This window comes from Naegleria gruberi (assembly GCF_000004985.1).
Source record: "Naegleria gruberi genomic scaffold NAEGRscaffold_12, whole genome shotgun sequence".
NCBI classification, from domain to species: domain Eukaryota; phylum Heterolobosea; class Eutetramitea; order Acrasida; family Naegleriidae; genus Naegleria; species Naegleria gruberi.
Genome location: NW_003163315.1, coordinates 260705 through 279909, shown reverse-complemented (window position 1 = coordinate 279909; position 19205 = coordinate 260705). Strand labels below are relative to the sequence as shown.

The window sequence follows — 19205 nt, the reverse complement described above, 5'->3', positions numbered from 1 at the left end:
AATTATTTCAATACAAGTTGAGCGTATCTCCAACTTGTAAGTAGTATCATATCTGAAATAAAAGAGTCTCTTGAATAGATTTCATTGTAAAGTCTCCATATCAAAATACAATGAAATGGGTTTTACTCATTTGATCTACAGTTTTTTTGAAACAAATTGTTGGGATGATAATGAATTTAATAGAATATTTGGGATGAAAAGTGGCTCACAATTATTGAAGCATCAGATGTGTTAGTGAGAAATATTACATACTGTCAAGGATCCTTGTGATAGTAACATGTTTTGTAACAGTCCTCACTCATCAACCATTCAATTTATTCGAATAGTTCTACCAAACGACTACTTGCCTTATTACAACCACAATCAAAGTTCTTCTATCCAGAAACGATAAAATTAAAAATTTATATCCTCTGAACTTCCATGACCAGTATTCTCACAAATAGTAAAATAAATTACATGTGGTAAAAATATATAAAATGATGAAAATCCCAAATAAGCAAATAAATGTGATGTTGCAATTGATAATATTTTTTTCCAATTAGAAATATCATACTTATAATAATATCCTCCTAATATAGCAATAACAAATGCTAAAATAGGAGTTAAAATATTAGTAAAAAATATCAAAGTAAATAATTGTAAATAAATTCCCACTCCAAAAACAAATAAAGTATTAAATTCCGTTAAAAATTTAGAAGCTTCATAATATCCAAAAGCCAATGGAATTGAAAGTAATAAATTAAAATTGTTAATTAAAGATCTAAATATTTCTTCACCATTAAATACACCTAATTGAAATCTTTGTAAAATATTTGCATTTTCCAAATCCAATTCATTATAATATTTTCTACGTTCTTGTAAAAGAGAACCATCACTATCATTATTAAAATAAAACATAATTCTAATAAATAATGATGCAATTGATAGAATTAGAATGAGTACTATAATTTTATATCTGCGCGTGTATGTAATTTTTGAATAGGCTCTTTTAATGGATTTTTTAATATTTAAAATAAATTCACTAAAATAGCACAAAATAAAAACATCTATAAAAATAATTAAAGATTCCAAAATTAGAGAAGTATAAATAATTAAATCAGAATATTTAACCCAACTATATATATTTAAATCTAATGCTGTTTTCATGACCACATAATATTCTTGGAATGAAATATAAATACAAAATAAGATTATAAAAATTCTTTGAATCCATTCAAATAGATTTCCTAATTTGGAATAAATGAAATTTCTATTATTAAAATCAGATTCAACTTGTTTTTCATATTTAAAATACTTGATTAAATCATTTGTATTTGTAATCATATTAATAAATTCTCCACCATTTTTTTTAGAAAATTGATAAACTTCCTTTTCTGGAAGTAAATAATAATTATCTGTTAAATTATTTAATAAAAATTGATTTAACAAATCAACTCTATTAACTTTGAAATTTTGAAATTGTAAAGCCTTTCTTTTAAATATTGATTTAATTTTACAAGTCCAAATTTCCGTATTTGTATTAATTAATTGTTTAAAATCTGAACATGTATGTGATAATACTAAAATATCATCAGATGTTTCAACATGATATTTAAATATTTCCAAAATACAATCGGAACCTATTTCAAGTAGTGATTTTTCACCTACCATCATCGGAACATGATCTATTGTATTATCATGATCATGATTACGATGATCAAAAGGCTTTTTATGATGAGATTTCTTATTGATCATTTTTTTTGTAAACAAATAATAATTAGGCTTGATAATGTTTATTAAACGTTCAAGTGAGGAATTAAATCTTGTCATTTCACTTAGAATTTTTAGTATCTTCAAATCCGATTGAAATATGTTTAATTTCTTGATTGACTTGTTAATTTCAAGTTTTAGGACTACCAACAGGTGGTATTATTCCAATTGACTGATAGTCTGTTTGCCTATTCTGTTGTACAAAAATCTTATTCATACTTTGATATCTGAATAGTTCTCTTCTTTGTATTCATTGATGTATTAATGGTTGGAGAATTGTTGGTTGAATTTTCTGAGGAAATGAAATTTGGACACCAATCAAAGTAATTACAAAAACAAATATCATTCTTTCCTTCAGGTTCAGAGTATCCCATCATATCTAACCAGAAACATGAATTTGTTGTATTGAGTACTCTCCCTCCTTCTTTTTCATCATCATTGTCTGATTCTGAGTCTGATTCTTCTTCCCTTTTATGATTTTCTATAGATGGAGATACCATTAAATGATACTTTTTCTTCATCTTCTTTAAGGGAATATTTTCTTCAGCTTTAGGATAGAGAACCAACATGCAAAAAGCAGGTAAAGTACATTCAAAACAATCAATTTCATCTTCATGAGCCCATTGCCACATTTCCTTTTTAACTCTAATTAAAACATTATCTGTAAAATAGAATATTGATTGTCCATCATATAAAACTGTTAATATTGTTGCTAATTGCATTAAATTAGCTTTCATTTCCTTGTTTAGAGTTAGTGCCTTACTGTTGTGAAATTTATATTGATAATCAGAAGTGAGTTGAGATTGACCATTTTCTTGATTTCTAATAGTTTCTTTCAAGTGGTAAATTATTTCATGTAATTGTTGAACATTTGTAATTTTTTTAATTTCATTGTAATCTAATTGATTGGCAAGTAGTTCAACATTTTCATATTCAATATCTAAAATAGGAAATAGTAATATACATTTTTTAAATAAATTAAACCAATAGTAATCTTCTTGATTGGATTTTCTTGTTTTTTGTTTCTTTGACTTTTTAATTTTCTTTCTTTTTTTTCTTTTTCTTCCTTCCGATTCTGAAGATGATGAATTATCAGAAGATTCATCTTTCGAATCAGAATCAGAATCGGAATCATCATCATCATTAGAAGAATTTGTAACATGTTTAGTCCAATTAAATACACTCTCCATGAATATTTGTTCATATTTTAACTTCCATATGGAATTTAATCTTGTTAAATGATTCCACTCTCTAGATACAAGTGAACATGATAATATCACTGATTTTACATCAAGAAATGTCATTACTATTGGTAGTGTATCAGCATTTGTGAGTGTCATTTTGTTTTTTCAGAGTTTTGAAGTGAAGATTTTCCTTTTACCCGCCTAAAGGTTTCAGATATGAATAAACTGAACTGAGAAACTAAGGTTTTCTTGAATGAAGAGTGATATCACTAGGGAAAGTGTGGACAGAGTAGTCGACGACTTTAAAGTGTTTGAGTGTATGTATTGAAAGAGATGATAATTTTGAAGCTTATTGTTTACTTTTCATTATTTTGTTGAATCCTATTGGATTCTTTTAATTAGTAAACCTTATTTAAAATTTTCTCATCATCAACCAAAAGTACAACCCCATTACTTTCTGTAATTATAACGAAATAACATGAAAACAAATGAATTCACAATATAATATGTGAGTTCACCAATTAAGAATCATCTCAATTAATTGTGCCATCCATTTCTCATTTCGTTGTTAAATTAAATCAGGCAGGTGCGATTCAATTTTGTGACTATCCATACACGGTATGACACAGACAAGAATTGCGTTATATTCTTCAACCAAAAAAATGTCAAACAACCATAACACTTGCCAGCAGTGCCATCTACAGTCTGATGCTATTGCTAATAATATCAATCATGATTCTATTGTTCCAAAGAATGAGAAACAATTATTATCATCATCAACGAGTACAACTTGTTCCAATCATTTAAATCAATTATCCTCCTCAGAAGAAGAAGAGGTGCTAGCATCATCTTTGTCATCTTGTAAAGGCTTGTCAATGAAGGCTTTTTCGTCATCCATCACTAATACTGGTGATGATGATAGAACTGGTGAGGTTATAGGTAATGGTAGTACTACTGTTACTGCTGTTTCTGTTGCTGCTAATAATGGTGGTGGTGGAGAAGATACAAGTCCATTGATGAGAACATTTTCTAACATGTCATCACTGAGGCCATCATCAACAAGTAATAATTTTAAACAACAATTAATTCGTTCATCACCATCATCGAATAATAATTCGAATAATTCAACTAATTTGAATAATCATTCATCTTCAACAATATCTAAAAATCAAGAAAATAGTTTATTTGATTTACTTGATGATATTCCATCTATTACAACAACTCAAGGTGTTTCTAATAATATTTCGAATAACATTTCTAATGAAGTGGTGGGTAGTGAATTGTCATCTTTGGATAGAACAACATCTGTTCCTTCATCTATAATGATTCAATTACTATCTATAAGTGATTCAGTTACTTCAACTCCACAATCACCAAGTATTGATCCAAACACTGGTTTACAAAGACGAAAGAGAAAGAAATATTTTAAAACAACAGAAGATTATATGAATTTAGAGAAAACAATTTATAGAGAATGTTCCGATAACAAATTCATAATTTCCCATAAAAAACGATCAAACAGGTTATCAGAAACCACATTTGAACATTCTGAAAAATCCACCAATATTGATGTTGATAATTCCAACAACTCTCAATCATCAACTTTATCTAAAACAACAATAACAAATTCAAATTCAAATGTAACAGTATCAGAAAATGAAGAAGAGGAAGAGGATGAAGCCACTAAATTAGAAAGACAAAAAGGAATTAGAACTGATTTTATTGATATTACAGAAGAATTGAATTATTATATTAAACATAATTTCATACAAGAACTTAGAAATAGATTGGAACAAGATAGGAAGGAAAGAGAAGAATCTGGCAAAGTGTTCAATATCAGTTCAAATTATATTGATAAGGATGCAACGAATACGACACTTTTACATAAGGCAGCCTCTTTGAATCGTTTCAAAATTATTAGTATTCTCATTGATGAATATAGAGCTTTGGTAGAGAAGAAGGATGGTGGTGGTTCAACTCCACTCTTTTATGCTGTTGCCAATAATTGTATTCGTGCTTGTGTTTATTTATTGATGCGTGGTGCTAAAGTGAATGTGAAAGATAATTTTGAAAATACACCACTGAGTGTGGCATTGAGAAAGGGATATTTAGATATTGCTAAAACTTTAATCATGTTTGGTGCTGATGTTAATTTTAAAACACAGAAAGGTCAAACATGTCTTCATACTTGTTGTGAGGAGGGTGATTTGAGTAAGGTTGAATTTCTATTGGAAAAGGGTGCAAGTATTTTGAGAATGAATCGTGAAGATCAACATTGTTTATATTCTGCTGCTCCACATCCACATTTAATTGATTATTTGTGTAGATATTTACTTTCCATAGAAGAAGAATCTGTATTTAATATAACAAGTAATTCGAGTCCATCACCAACCAATTCAACACCAAATCATCAAACTCAACAACAACACTTGACAAATTCAAAATACCTAGAAATTGAAGAGCAAAATAAGCATGACAAGTTATTTGTTGATCAATTCGATAGTGCAACTTCATCATCATCAAGTTTGAGTGGTAGTGGTAATTTAGCACCTAAGGATGCATTTGGAAAGCCAACACTTTCTAAAATAGTGAATCGTCTCTCTGGTGCAGGAAATACCATTATTCATCATTGTGCTAATTTTGGATATATTAATTCATTGAAATTGTTAATTAACTACATGTCAGGAACAGATTCAATAGTTGAATGTTTAAATGAGAAGGATAAAAAGAATGGTGATAGTCCACTTCATTTGGCAACAAGGAAAGGACATCAGGATATAATTCTTCTACTTGCAAGAGCAAGAGAAGTTGATGTTGATGCACAAAATGATGCAGGTGATACTGCTCTTCACATTGCAGTCAATCAACAAAATCAAGAAATTGTTACCATTCTAGTAGCAGCCAATTGTAGTGTTGGAATTAAAAATAATCAAAAAGTAACAGCCAAACAATTAGCAAAGAAGCTAGGAATTTCTCTCAAAGTGGAAGAAGATAAAACCTTAAAGAGTTTGAAATCTCAAAGTCAAGGTTTAGGATTTTTCCAAAAGATGAAATTTAAATTCAAGAAGGACACGAGTCAACTTTCATTAGAAGAAAAAGCCAAAAGACACACCAGTGCATTCCCATCCTATTCAACTTCCAAACAAACCAATACAAGAGCATCCATTGTAAAGACAACTGATGGTAAACGTTACAGTAGAAGCTCATCCTCAACGAACAAATTAACATCACAGGAGGAGATTGATGAAATGATTAAGAATCAACCATTCATTAAATGGAATGCCAAGATGGATTTTGACCCAGAAATGAATGAATATCACAAAGAATTATTCTATCAAGTTAACAAATTATACTATATTTGGGTAGCTGATCAACATTCAATTCAGATACAAATTTTATTGAGTGATTTCTTGGAAAAGACAAGAAAATTCTTCTCAAAACAAGAACAATACATGCAAGAGAATAATATTCCAGGAGCAGCCGGTCACAAACAAGATCACGATTTATTCATTTCAAAATTGGAAGGAAATTTAATGAAATTGAACACTTTGGATTTTACTATGAACGAAGATTTATTTGCAGAAATTTCTACCATGTTAATTAATCACTTATTTAAACATGACATGCCATTATCAGTGATAATGAAAAAGAAGGCAAATAAATAATAATATATTCACATAATTATATTATGGACAGCTTTGCTTAAGGTACTGTGTTAAATTCACTTTGATTTTGTTGCCTTTCTACCTTAGCATGATAAGAAAATCCTTAGATGGCAACTCTTGGTTCAGTATTTCCAAAACTTAGGTTTATTTACAAATTAAAGTACAGACGTCAAAAATGATTACCAGTGTTCAATTCTCATTGTACCCTTTTCTTGGAGATTTTGGTACATCTTGAAAACAGTGGATAAGTCGTGTGGCTGGTGAGCAGAGCTAGTCTTCAAACACTTCTTCAAGTTAGTTTCAAAGTAGTCGAGGAGAATTGGTTTGTATTCTGGATGAGCACACTTTTCAATAATAAGCTTAGCTCTGTCTCTTGGACACAAACCACGAACATCAGCATAACCAAATTCAGTGACAAAGACATCCAAATCGTGTTCAGTGTGATCAACGTGACTGACCATTGGGACAATACAAGTGATACCAATTGGATCATTCTTAGATGGTCTAGCAGCTGGAGTGTGCATAATTGAGAGCTTACCATTTCTCAAAAAGTCACCAGAACCACCCAAACCATTGATCATTCTAGAACCATTAACACAGGTAGAGTTGACGTGACCATAAATATCGAATTCGACTGGAGTATTCATAGCAATGACACCAAGTCTTCTGATCAATTCAGGAGCGTTAGAAATAGTTTGTGGTCTGAGAACAATCTTATTCTTATAGTTATCCCAATCAGCATAGAACTTCTTGAAACCTTCCTCAGACAATCTGACAGAGGTGGCAGAAGCAAAGTTCAATTTGTTAGCTTCGAACAAGTTAATGAAACAATCTTGCAAAACTTCAGTAAATACAGTTAAATTTTCAAATGGAGATTCAACCAATCCAGAAATAACAGCATTGGCAATGTTACCAATACCAGATTGGAGTGGCAACAATTCTTTTGGAAGTCTCTTGGCGTCAACTTCGGAAATCAAGAATTCAGTCAAATTCTTAGCAATTTGCTTACTGGATTCATCTTCAGGAGCATTACCACCAGTGTTATCTGGTTTAGTACTTTCAACAATAGCAACAACCTTACTCAAATCAATCTTCAATCCAGTAGTACCAATACGATCTTGAACATTTTCAATCATCAATGGCTTTCTGTGTGGAGGATCCAAAGGAAGATGAATATCATGAATACCGTCGAATGATGGCAAAGCAGTATTGACTTCAATAATAATCTTATCAGCCATGTGAAGAATTTCTGGTGTAGCACCAACAGAAGCAGCCAAAATAATACTTCCATCTTCCTTAATTTCAGTAGCTTCAATAATAGCATAATTGATTGGGCTCTTTTGATTAGCACATTCCTTAGTATAAAAACCATAAGTCAAGTTTTGAGAGAACATAGACAAGTGTTGGTCAGAGAATCTAATTCTACCTTCGTTAATACCCTTTTGAATGTTCTTTCCGACTTGGTGAGGATATCTTCTATCAATCATATCTAATTTAGCCCATCTATCTTCAACTTCAGCACCTAATGAAGCACCAACAAAGAGATTAAACTTCATTTTACCTTCAAGTTTGTTTTCTTGGACATGATCAGCCAAAGCCTTTCCGAATTAATTGATGAATAATGGATGATAAATTGTCTTACTTACTTGTGGAACAACCTTTGGATAACCAACACCTTTAATTATTGTAGTATTTATGAAATAATCATTCCGAAGATAAATCATGAATACAAGCCTACAACAATAAATTACATACCAGTAAAACCACTCATACCAATATAATCACCATGTTTAAACAATGAAACCAAGTCTCTTGGGTGGGTGACTACCTTCTTCAACAAGGAAGCACATTTGACTCTCTCTTTTAACAAGGAAGACATTTTAGATTAGGTGTTGTGATCTTTTTTTGAAAATTGTATTGAAGCCTAAAGGGGTATCTTTTCTTGGTGTAAAAGTTTGGTGCTTTCAAAGAATCGAACGTTAGTCTCCGAACCTTCAATATTAAACACTCAAAATTATGCGAGGTAGCCTGAAACATTTCGCCATAAAATTATCAATAATTGTTGAAAATTTGTTGTAAACTAAAGTCAATCAGCAGAGATAATACCGAGTTTTTTATTAGAAAGTAAAAAATTGGAGAAAATGGAGTGCGAATAAGTGCACTGAAACTTCCTCATTAATTGAGGTGTGGATTCATGATGCATTTTCTTCATTGAAAAATGCAAACACAACCAAGAGGTTGAATAATGTCGTTTTATAATGATATGTGATGATGGCTTGCAAATTACTATGGTCATGCACAACTACAACAACAATAGAAGACAACATATTACTCATGAACTTAGATCATCAGATGCAGAACGTTCTCTACCAACACCAACATTGGAATTTAAGGAATTAAGCATAGTATTGTTAATGCTCAATAAGGACTCTCTTTCTTCTGAAGTTGTATATTTGCCCCTAAGGCAATCACATCGTAAAAGTTTAACAAGTGCTGACCTTCCCAATGTCAGACCAAAAACTAGGAAATTTAAAAATCCTTGCATTGGAACAAAGATACTATATAGCAAGTAGAAATAATACTCAAAATTATCATCATTTCTTCCAACTAGATATTTACATCCATTGTATAATAGCCATATTGATTGAAAACTAGAGGAAACCAAACTGTTTGTGGAATAATTAACAAAATATTGAGGAGGTAGATACTTACAAAGGGACCAAATATAAGCTTAATTTTCCAATAATTCTGCGTTGGGCTCGCTTTGTTTCCTGTTTGACAACAATCCTAAGTTGAGTTCTGGATAAAACATTCCCGACATGCTTCCAAATAAGGTACAAAATAGAAAAGTCCACAACAGCAGCCTGAAAACGCGAAATCAGCTTATTAGTATAAATTGACAAATACTTACAATGATAAGATAGAATGCTCCAAAAAAGTTGAAAAAGGTGAGAATATAATTTTCAATATCTGGATGTTGGTCATGAAATCCAGTCAATTTGGCAGAAACTCTGTAGGTAAATACTGAAATGAATGAAATTAAGGCAACACCCCATGAAATTATGTGAAATAATATGTCGTAGACATAATTTTCTTCCATCCATTTAACCTTCTTCGTTGTTGCATAAATTGCTACAGCTATAGAAACACTCCAAGTTGCTGAACATAATGCAAATGCAAAGTTTCCATGTGCAAATAGATGACTCAAAATCCACGTCACATTCGAAATCTCACTATTTTGAACATTCAATGCAGGTGCATACTCAACACACCATGACCAAACAGTAAATAATATATTACTCGAACTGAATGCAATTTAAAATTACAAAAATCACTTGAAATATAATGAACAAAATATCAGGTGGATCATTGGGTGTTGTTTCCTGCAGCTGTATATTTGGTAATGATTGATTCAAAGTTGAGAAGAGTAGATTCGGAAGTACATTTTGACTATAATTATTTACATTATTCAAAATCCACAACAATTCATCTTGATGTTGAAAAGAGGGCATTTCTTCTGTTTTAAATTAATAATCAATTAATAATATACTATTAATAATGATGAAGAAGAAGATGATGTACCGACCAACAAAGTGGAGAGTTCGTTCTATCAATCGGAGTCGAATAACCTGTAACAACAACAAGTAAAAATCTTGTTTTTTTGAAAGTGAATTTTAATGGGAAATGTTCTAATAATGCTCCAATAGGTGATGTGTTGTTGTCTATTAATAAAAGGAGAATTTTAAAACTAACACAATTTCCAACAGACAAATTTAGCTTCTTTCTAATAAAAACCAATAATTTTGCAATAAGTTTATTTCTTAGCATACTTGAAATTGTTCATAAAAAGTAGTAACAATACCTCCATTCTTATTTTTATCCAAAAATCGCCTCCAAGTGCAATAAATAGGCTTTTTTAAAAAAATGAGTACACAACAACAGGATCAAAAGGAGAATACATCGTCATCATCTTCCGAATCTTCTTCTTCATCATCTTTTACCAAACCATCCGATTTACCAAAGGTTTCAGCAACAGCTGCTAGTAATTTAAAGGAATTATTAAAATCCGAATATTCACAATTCACAAGAGAAGCCATTCAAAAGAAATACATTCAGGAAGGCACTGATTTGCCTTTCAAAGCAAGAGTTGAAGCAAAAATTGAAGGTTTTTATGGTGGTGATGTCGGTGCTCAAGCATTGAAAACACTTAGAAAAGGTGTTCATGAAGGAAAATTCAAGAAGGGTATGACACCACTTCAAAAACGAATTGGCCTATTGTTTGGTTCTTTTGTTTTAGGTCAAGCTTTTTATTTCGGAGGAAGATATGTATTTGACTTATTCACTAATAACAAGGAATTACAAAACAGAGATCAAGGATATTATTACGGAAGAAATCCAACTGAATTTAATTCTGAAGTTGAAAAATTAACAATGAGAATGATTAGGGATTATCAAAACTTTAAAGGTTCAAATGATATTTCACCTGATGAACGAACAATGATTGAAAGAGATGCTTTTAACAGAATTTCTGTTAAATATGCTGAACAACAAGAAATTTTGGGTTCCTCAACAATTAACCCACCTGCATCCAAATATGTTCCTCGTTAATTTTGGAAATGATGTTAAAATAATAATAATAATAATAATTGTGGATATTAATGCCTTTAGAAAAAACTAATTTAAAAAATAATTAAAAAAAATTGTAAATATGTAATTTTCAATATTTTCAATTTTTACAACAATTTGGAAATCAAAAGATCAAATCTGGGACTACTCTCTTATTTCCAAAGAAGAATCGATTAATGAAAAAAGCTCTGTTGAGTGTAGACCTCAAATGTCAGTTCATGTCAATCAGTATCATAAAAAAAAATGAGTATTGCAGCCTCATGGATTCAACTAACAGAATATAACAATAACTTTTTCTACTATCGTAGAATACCACTATACAACAATATTACGTGGTTCAATGATCAAGGAGTAAAATTAAAGGATTTGTCATATTATGAAACTTCTGTTTGTCCATTTGGTGGACCAATTGCTCTATTTAAAAAACCAACAAATACTTTATTAGATACTTCATCATCTGCATCTAATAATAATAATAACATTAGTGAATCTCAAATTATTTACATTTATAATGCTGCTTGTAAATTTCAGAGAAAAATTGACATGACAAAGGAAGAACCATTGATTGGTGTTGGATGGACCGATGATATGAAATTAATGTGTTTGACCAAGTAGGTTTTTATTAGAAAGTGAATGTGTTTAAACTATTTCTATTGTACTTTACTATTTATTCATCAAAATTATGGATGATCTTATTGTTGTGGATGTATTAATTGATGATGAAAATTTGATCAATTGTTAATGACGATGATGATGATGGTGTGAATTATGATTTTCAATTTAAATAATAGAAAACGTTTATCATTATTTAATGTATTTAATGGTGAGAGATATTCAGGACCATGGCAAAATGATGACGTTGATAAAAAGAAAGATAGTCCACTTATGGAAAGTAAAATGAAAAAGAATCAAAATGATTCGAATAATAATAATACTAATTCAAGTACTGCAACATTTATTTCAATTCCTTTACAATCAGAAGAAGAAATTAGAGCTCACACATTTTATGGAGAAGGATGTGTAGTTTTCACATCAAAGAGACGTCTCCTTGTAGCATATGATTTATCAGAAACTAAACCTTTCCATGAATATATTTTCCCAAAGAGTGCAGTTGGAAATAATGCTGAATTAACACACGTTGTAATGTCTGTTGTAACTAATTTTGATTTGACAGTCAGAAAAAAGAAAGTCAATGATTTGAAAAGGAGCATGAATGAAAAGAGTGGTGAGGAAAAGGAAAATGAAGAAGAGGAAGAGGAAGAAGAGGACGATGATGAAGATACTAAATCAATTACAACAAGTCGATCAGCAACAATTAGAAAACCAACTCTCAACTTGGCTCCTTCACTTTCATCAAATGAGAAATCTGGTGGATTTTTCAGTAATTTATTGGGAAGAAGAAATCAAAGAACTGTTGTGAATAATACTTCTATTGCACCAGCTGAAAACAAATCATTCAAAGTTGGTAAGGGTCCACTTGTTCTCTTCTCAGTTCCAGATAGAATGTCAATTATTGCATGTTATTCGAATTTATATAAGGATTTAAAATTGAATGAAAGATTGAAAGGAGATATTCCAGAAAGAGATACTTCTGGTTTCACTAAAATATCAGTTTCACCTGATTACAAAACCATTTCAGCATTCCATCAAGCTTCTGGTAATTTATTTGTATTTGATTTGGCTCTGACTTCAAATTATTTGAAATTCTTCACTGGAATTACTGAACACCGATTGGATTCCCTAACCTATTGTGGAGGTGAATCAATGATGCTCTATTGGAGTCCAGAAAATATTGGAGGTGGTGATCAATCTCTTGTATTATTAGTGAACTGTTTTGGGTAAGTTTAATTTGTTTCATTTATTTAATAACATTATTTTCAGACACTATGAATCATTCACATATGATGGTCCAATCATTGTCTCACAAGAAATAGATTCCTGTCGTTACTATACTACTCAAAGTGTAGAAATGATTGAACGTATTCCTGAAAGTGTTGTTGAAGTTTTCAGAATTGGTAGCTTGTCACCTGCTGCCTTATTGTATGATGCCTATTCTGATTATGTCAATGAAAGAGCTACTTGTTTAAAGACAATCAGAGAAATTAAAAACAAGGAAATGGGAGATCAAAGTGTTGATGCATTGTATGATGGTGTCAATAAGTGTATTGATGCTGCTTGTAGAGAGTTTGATGTTCACATTCAAGAACAATTATTAAATGCTGCCATTTATGGAAAGAATTTCATGAGAACAACCATTGATGAAGCAAAAGCATTCCAATTGAAATGTAAATATATTAGACTTATGAATGAACTGAGAAGTAGAAGTGAAATTCCAATCACTTATGAACAAATTCTTTCACTTTCTCCTCAAGTTTTGGTACAGAGACTCTCTGAAATGCGTGAATACTTGTTGGCCTATAAGGTTTGTGACTATTTGAATTTGGCAAAGTCCAAAGTATTAGAACATTGGGCCAAAGCCATGATTAGAAGTAAGATTGAAGATAAGAATGAAACTTCTCAATTGAAACTCAAGGATATCATTATTAAGAATTTGGAAAAATTCTCAGCAAGTGTCAGTTTTTCAAATATTGCCATGGAAGCTTACAAGGTTCAAAAGCCAAAGTTAGCTAAGGCTCTCCTTGAAGTAGATTCTAATGCTAACTCTCAAATCAAACTCTACTTATCTATGCATGAGACATTGAGTGCATTAGACAAGGCACAAAAGAGTAATGATACTGATCTACTTTACACTGTATTACTCTATTTGATGAAGTTCTTTGATGCTTATTACATGTATGAATTGATTGCTGACAAGAAGATGGCAAGAAAACTTTTCATTTCCTACTGTACACAACTTGGAAAGTATAAGAAATTAGAAAAATTCTACAAGTATTTAAAGAATGAACAAAATGAAGAAGCTGCCTCAAGAGAAAATGGTTTTACACAAATTAGACATGCCTATAAGAATTACGATTCCGTTGATGATAAGGCAGAGGAGAGATTTGCCTATTATATTGAGAAGGCAGAAACTTACTTTAAGGAAAGATCAGCAGATAAGCTTGACCTCGAGTTTGCAGTCAAGGAAAGAGAACTCTACGGGTTGCAATTGAAATTGGAAGATGAAACAGATGAAGAATTTGTTGGAGCATCATTACAAGATACTCTGTACAGAGTCATGACAAGTGAAGCTCTCAAAGCCAAAAAGGGAGAAAGAAAAAAGTTTGTCAAGGTATTGAAAAAGAATTTTGGAGTTTCCCCAAAGAGATATTATTATTCTAAAATCAAAGCTTTGGTATTCTTGGGAGAATGGAAGAAATTAGAAACATTTGCCACTGCAAAGAAATCACCAATTGGTTACATTCCATTTGTTGAAGCTTGTTTGGAAGCTGATAGATCTGATGAAGCACTCAAGTACATTCCTCTAATTGAATCATTAGAAACCAAAGTTGAATATTGGATTAATTTACTTAAATTCAAGGAGGCTGTTGAAGCTGCCTTTGAAGCTCGTGATGTTGAATTATTGGAATACATTCAAAGAAAGACCAAGAATAGTAAGACTAAGGATACTATTGAACAATGTTTGAAACAACTCAAATAAATTATGAATTGTTTAATATGACCAAGAGTTTTTCACATTGATTTCGCTTCAAGGTCGGAATAAAGGTATTTTGCTTCTTCTTGATAACCTTAATTTGATTTTCCAGATATGACAAACCATCTCTCAGCAAGGCATCATCTGTTGAATAAACACCCATAGAAGATTTGATTTCTTGATGAGTGCTGCCACTAGGTTTAGGTTGGCTAGATCCTTCTTCCGATTCATTGTACTTTTCATTTTCAATAAATTTGTTGCAAATAATCATGTAAATTTGTCTGTGTTTCTTGTTTGCTGACTTTAAAATATTGGCAACAATTTCAACTGGTCCAAGTGATTTCTCTTCACTACTCTTCTTTCCATCAGATGATTCATTGTACAAATCTTGTAATGAGTAATATTCAGATTCAGCAAAATATGTACAAAAGTTGGTAATATTGAATCTCATAAAGCCAAACTTGTCTTCAATTGAGGGTTCCCATAATAAATTTGATAATTGATTATCTACACTACAAATCAAGTGAATATATCTATTACTTGATAGAACAGAGAGTAAATGTTGAGTGGATTTAGAACGAAGGCCTGGTCCATCAATATTATGAATGCAAATGTACAAATGTTGTTTGGCATGTTTTGTAGATGGCTCTTCATCTTTCATAAATTCTGCAAAATCACCAAATTCATCATCAGGTAAAGGTTTGGCCAATTCATTACGTTGATTCATTATTCTTATAATTGTGTCCACTTTCTCCACATATGATAAATTCTTAGTATTCTTCTCTTTCAGATGTGTCTTTAAAATGTCATCCAACATTATTCCGATTGTAATTTCAGGATTATATCCACAAACAATTGCAAAGAAACTATTCACATCACTTTCCTTCATGCAATACATTAATTGATTCAGTGGATTAATCTTTGATCCTAATCCATAAAATAATAAATTATTATCACATCTCAAACAGTGCATCCATTCATTCACTCGTTCCAATACTAAATTATCACTTTTAGTTTTAAAAGAAACAGGTTCAAAATACTTGTCATCATGAGAAGGAATTGTACAATCAACATCTTCCAACGAAATTACAACCTTATCACTGGCCGATGTTTTAGTCTTTTTAATTAATTTCTGTAAATTGTATTGTTCAAAAGGAGTGGAGAAGAATTTATCTTCCTTCTCCGAATCCAATGTAATATCATCCGAATCCACAAGCCTATATTCTTTAAAGGTACAATCTCGTGAATATTTAGTCAGAATACTCGGATCAATCTTGTTAAATCTATCCTGTAAAGATTCATCCTCATCACCAACAAAAATTAAATTGCTGATAGTGAGTGTGTTATTGGCGCTCATTTTTTTTATTTTAAAAAGTTCAACATTTCAAAATGGCGCCAAAATTAACATATCGAATAAATTCATTTCATAAGAATTGAAGTAATATTTATTGTTGATTAGGTTGAATGATAACAGTTTCAACTACAGTCACTTGTTGCAATGCAATCTCATTATTTGAAACTGTGATATTATTATTATTGAGCAGCTCTTCTAATGGAACTGATTCCAATTCAATATGAATATTTCTATTCATGTAATTTCTGGCATAATTTGCCAAGCAACACTTGACAAATAATCCACATGACACAAAGCTGAGAACATTGATCGTTACAAAGAATTTGATCAACTCACAAAAAGTTGGAACAAATTTCAATTTAAGTTTGTATGTTTCATGAGAAGGTTGAGGTGGAAAACCTAAAACTGGATAATCACATGGATAAACTTCTGTTGGTTGTTCAATTTTTTCCTTCTTCAATTTGGATCTCTTCTTGGCATGCTTATTAATTGAGGAAATCATCTTTGGATGAATGACTGCAAATCTTCCCTTTCCCAATTGAACCTTCTCAAAGTAGGCTGGGAAGTAAATCTTGTACAATAGTGGAGAAAGTAAACCAAACGAAACCAAATTGAGTGAATACAAAATGATGAACATTATTTCAAATCCAACACCCAAGTATACACTAAATATCTTGAATTCACCCATTCCATTACCAATTGGTTCCCAACAAATTGCCTCTTTCATTGACTCTTCTTGGAAATTTTAGCTGGTTTTCCCCAGTGAATTCTGGCATCGAGTTGAGAAAGGTACATGATATGACTATAACCAAGAATGTAGAATAAACCACATGAGAATATGTTCAATATCCAATTAACAACACATAGGAGGGCCATCTTGAAGTTTCCTCTTGATTTGTAGCTCAACATTCTGTTACCAATTCTCATGTTTTTAACTTCTCTTCTGGTAATGTAATTGACCATCAGAGCTTCACCTAAACCCATGAGAATAAACTTATTGACAACAAATATGAATATCTTGATTAGGATATTACCACCAGTTGCCCAAAAAGTATTCTTTACAAGCTTATCATTAACAATAAAAGGTAACAAATTCTTACACTCGAGAACTGGTTGACTTGGTGTGTTTGATTGAATTAGAGCTGGATCTTGTTGCATGTGGAAAGAACCTCCAGATTGCTTTGTGAAAGAAGAATTTGGAGTTGATGGACTTGGTTGCAGAGATGGGCTCATTGGTTGACCATATTGTGGTTGAGAAAATTGTTGAATGGCAGGGTTATAAGACAATGGTTGAACATTAACTGGTTGAGGATAACCAGGTTGAGTGGTAAAAGATTGGTTATATTGAGACATTTTTTGAATAAGTGAGTGAAAGAAACATTGTTGCATCTGTCTTTCAAATAGATCAACTGGGACAAAATGTCATTAAAAACAATAGAATTGAAGTTTCAGGTTAGTGCCAAATATGTTCCCTCAACCTTATGCATGGTTCCTTGCAAGAACTGAAATGTTGTGTTTGTGGAATTATTTCTCTTTTTCAACAATGAACACATCTAAAGTCAAACAATGAAATTACCCTTCCTGAGCGCAATAATTCCGACATTGTATCAAGATTGAACATATTTTCAAATTACAGGTCGCAATCTTTACAATTTTCACTACAGTTTGTTGTTGTATATTTTACAAAAAGATTAAAAAATAAATTTTGAAATTGCATTTAAAAAAAATTTAAACGTTTATTAATCGAATGAACCCGACGGGTTCGTCCATTTGGAACGTCTTATTGAATTTTTAAGATTTTGTTGTATTGTTTTTGTACTCTTCCTCCAAAAAGTGAGAGGCCTCCTTGTATCTTGGGCCATTGTTCTTTGATAATACCTTGAATAGGTTCTGTCAGAATACCAAAGATATTCAGTTGGAATGAGTTTGGTGTTAATATTTCTGTCCTCTCTGTGCTTAGTACTGGTTCGAGATTGGTATTTTTTTTGATTTCTTCAATCATCCAGTTTCTAGCTGAATTCATTTCTGGGCATTCTATGAAGAGGTGTTCTGTGTCAAGGTTTTTGTTACATGTTGGGCATTGTGGGTTGTCTACTATGAGGCTTCTTAAGTGTCCATTTATCATGAGCCTCCAGATTGAGTATTTGTGAGTTGGGGTGGTATGTTCTTTGAGGTAATTGAGATTTGTTCTGTTGATGAGTTCGGATGTTCCTTGATTGTAGAGCTTTTCACTAAGTACTCCTTTGATTCTACTTTTCCAAACTTTTTTCGAATTGGTGATAATTAGTTGCCCTTGAGTTAGTAGATGTTGGGGTGCAATTCGATGTCCTATTCTTGAGGCTTGTTTGGCTTTCTTATCAGCGTAGTTATTTCCATCTGTTATTCCTGTATGAGCTTTTGTCCATTCGATGGATGCTTGAAGTTTTTTAGTGCTGATGAGGTTGGTAATTTCATCTTTGATTTGCTTAAATTGACCTTTGTAATTTGTGTTGTAAATTATTTTGACTGCTATTTCACTGTCAGTGAGTACCTTTGCATTGCTGTTTGGTGGTATGATGTGTAGTGCTGTTGTAATTGCTGATAATTCAGCCATGTTGTTTGAGTGGTATGAGTGGAGCTTGTATTTGTATCCTTTTGTAAATTCGTTGTTCTGAATGATTACACTGAATCCTACTTTGTTTTCTGATTTGGATCCATCAGTCCATATTGTGAATTCTGAGTAGGAGTATTGTTCATCTTTTTCCTTTTCCAGAAGTTGATGATTGGTGTTACATATTGTTGTGGTAAGTTTGTGTTGTTTTAGGATGTAGTGGAATTTTTCAAATATGTTGTGTAGTTTTGTTTTGTTCGTGTTACAGTTATTAATTCCGTACTGTACTGCTTCTCTGACAAGTGGGTTACTTGAGTGGAATTTGTTGATTAAGTTATTGCAAAGGATTGAGTTGGCTATGTATTCGAGGTTTGGAATTTCTAGTCCTTTTCTTTCGAATTGTGCATACATTGTGGATGGTTTTACCTTTGCATCGATCTTCATT

The 19205-nt window shown here is 31.5% G+C and overlaps 10 protein-coding genes across 10 annotated transcripts; 3 read left to right on the top strand and 7 right to left on the bottom strand.

Annotated features, from left to right (window-relative positions):
• Nucleotides 1–1958: 1958 nt before the first annotated feature.
• Nucleotides 1959–3089, bottom strand: NAEGRDRAFT_64992 (uncharacterized protein; the record flags this gene model as incomplete). The annotated part of the gene is made up of 1 exon (XM_002679662.1): nucleotides 1959–3089. One exon carries the CDS (start codon nucleotides 3087–3089, stop codon nucleotides 1959–1961), a length of 1131 nt encoding a protein of 376 aa, XP_002679708.1.
• Nucleotides 3090–3595: 506 nt separating this feature from the next.
• NAEGRDRAFT_78955 (uncharacterized protein) lies at nucleotides 3596–6610 on the top strand (the record flags this gene model as incomplete). The annotated part of the gene is made up of 1 exon (XM_002679797.1): nucleotides 3596–6610. The coding sequence occupies one exon, from the start codon at nucleotides 3596–3598 to the stop codon at nucleotides 6596–6598; it is 3003 nt and encodes a 1000-aa protein (XP_002679843.1). The 3' UTR covers nucleotides 6599–6610.
• A 115-nt stretch (nucleotides 6611–6725) lies between these two features.
• NAEGRDRAFT_38428 (uncharacterized protein) lies at nucleotides 6726–8495 on the bottom strand. The gene is made up of 3 exons (XM_002679661.1): nucleotides 8354–8495; nucleotides 8245–8273; nucleotides 6726–8196 (listed from the first exon to the last, which is right to left on the bottom strand). The coding sequence occupies exons 1-3, from the start codon at nucleotides 8475–8477 to the stop codon at nucleotides 6778–6780; spliced, it is 1572 nt and encodes a 523-aa protein (XP_002679707.1). The 5' UTR covers nucleotides 8478–8495; the 3' UTR covers nucleotides 6726–6777.
• A 435-nt stretch (nucleotides 8496–8930) lies between these two features.
• Nucleotides 8931–10110, bottom strand: NAEGRDRAFT_64989 (uncharacterized protein; the record flags this gene model as incomplete). Its single annotated transcript, XM_002679660.1, has 4 exons — nucleotides 8931–9156; nucleotides 9311–9462; nucleotides 9510–9903; nucleotides 9950–10110. The coding sequence occupies 4 exons, from the start codon at nucleotides 10108–10110 to the stop codon at nucleotides 8931–8933; spliced, it is 933 nt and encodes a 310-aa protein (XP_002679706.1).
• A 412-nt stretch (nucleotides 10111–10522) lies between these two features.
• On the top strand, nucleotides 10523–11206 carry NAEGRDRAFT_47410 (uncharacterized protein; the record flags this gene model as incomplete). The annotated part of the gene is made up of 1 exon (XM_002679796.1): nucleotides 10523–11206. The coding sequence occupies one exon, from the start codon at nucleotides 10523–10525 to the stop codon at nucleotides 11204–11206; it is 684 nt and encodes a 227-aa protein (XP_002679842.1).
• Nucleotides 11207–11467: 261 nt separating this feature from the next.
• NAEGRDRAFT_64987 (uncharacterized protein) lies at nucleotides 11468–14822 on the top strand (the record flags this gene model as incomplete). The annotated part of the gene is made up of 3 exons (XM_002679795.1): nucleotides 11468–11835; nucleotides 12016–13062; nucleotides 13106–14822. 3 exons carry the CDS (start codon nucleotides 11468–11470, stop codon nucleotides 14820–14822), a joined length of 3132 nt encoding a protein of 1043 aa, XP_002679841.1.
• A 1-nt stretch (nucleotide 14823) lies between these two features.
• NAEGRDRAFT_88227 (uncharacterized protein) lies at nucleotides 14824–15714 on the bottom strand (the record flags this gene model as incomplete). The annotated part of the gene is made up of 1 exon (XM_002679659.1): nucleotides 14824–15714. The coding sequence occupies one exon, from the start codon at nucleotides 15712–15714 to the stop codon at nucleotides 14824–14826; it is 891 nt and encodes a 296-aa protein (XP_002679705.1).
• Nucleotides 15715–16261: 547 nt separating this feature from the next.
• NAEGRDRAFT_64986 (uncharacterized protein) lies at nucleotides 16262–16672 on the bottom strand (the record flags this gene model as incomplete). Its single annotated transcript, XM_002679658.1, has 1 exon — nucleotides 16262–16672. One exon carries the CDS (start codon nucleotides 16670–16672, stop codon nucleotides 16262–16264), a length of 411 nt encoding a protein of 136 aa, XP_002679704.1.
• A 221-nt stretch (nucleotides 16673–16893) lies between these two features.
• NAEGRDRAFT_64985 (uncharacterized protein) lies at nucleotides 16894–17523 on the bottom strand (the record flags this gene model as incomplete). Its single annotated transcript, XM_002679657.1, has 1 exon — nucleotides 16894–17523. The coding sequence occupies one exon, from the start codon at nucleotides 17521–17523 to the stop codon at nucleotides 16894–16896; it is 630 nt and encodes a 209-aa protein (XP_002679703.1).
• A 427-nt stretch (nucleotides 17524–17950) lies between these two features.
• Nucleotides 17951–19171, bottom strand: NAEGRDRAFT_47408 (uncharacterized protein; the record flags this gene model as incomplete). The annotated part of the gene is made up of 1 exon (XM_002679656.1): nucleotides 17951–19171. The coding sequence occupies one exon, from the start codon at nucleotides 19169–19171 to the stop codon at nucleotides 17951–17953; it is 1221 nt and encodes a 406-aa protein (XP_002679702.1).
• Nucleotides 19172–19205: the final 34 nt, after the last annotated feature.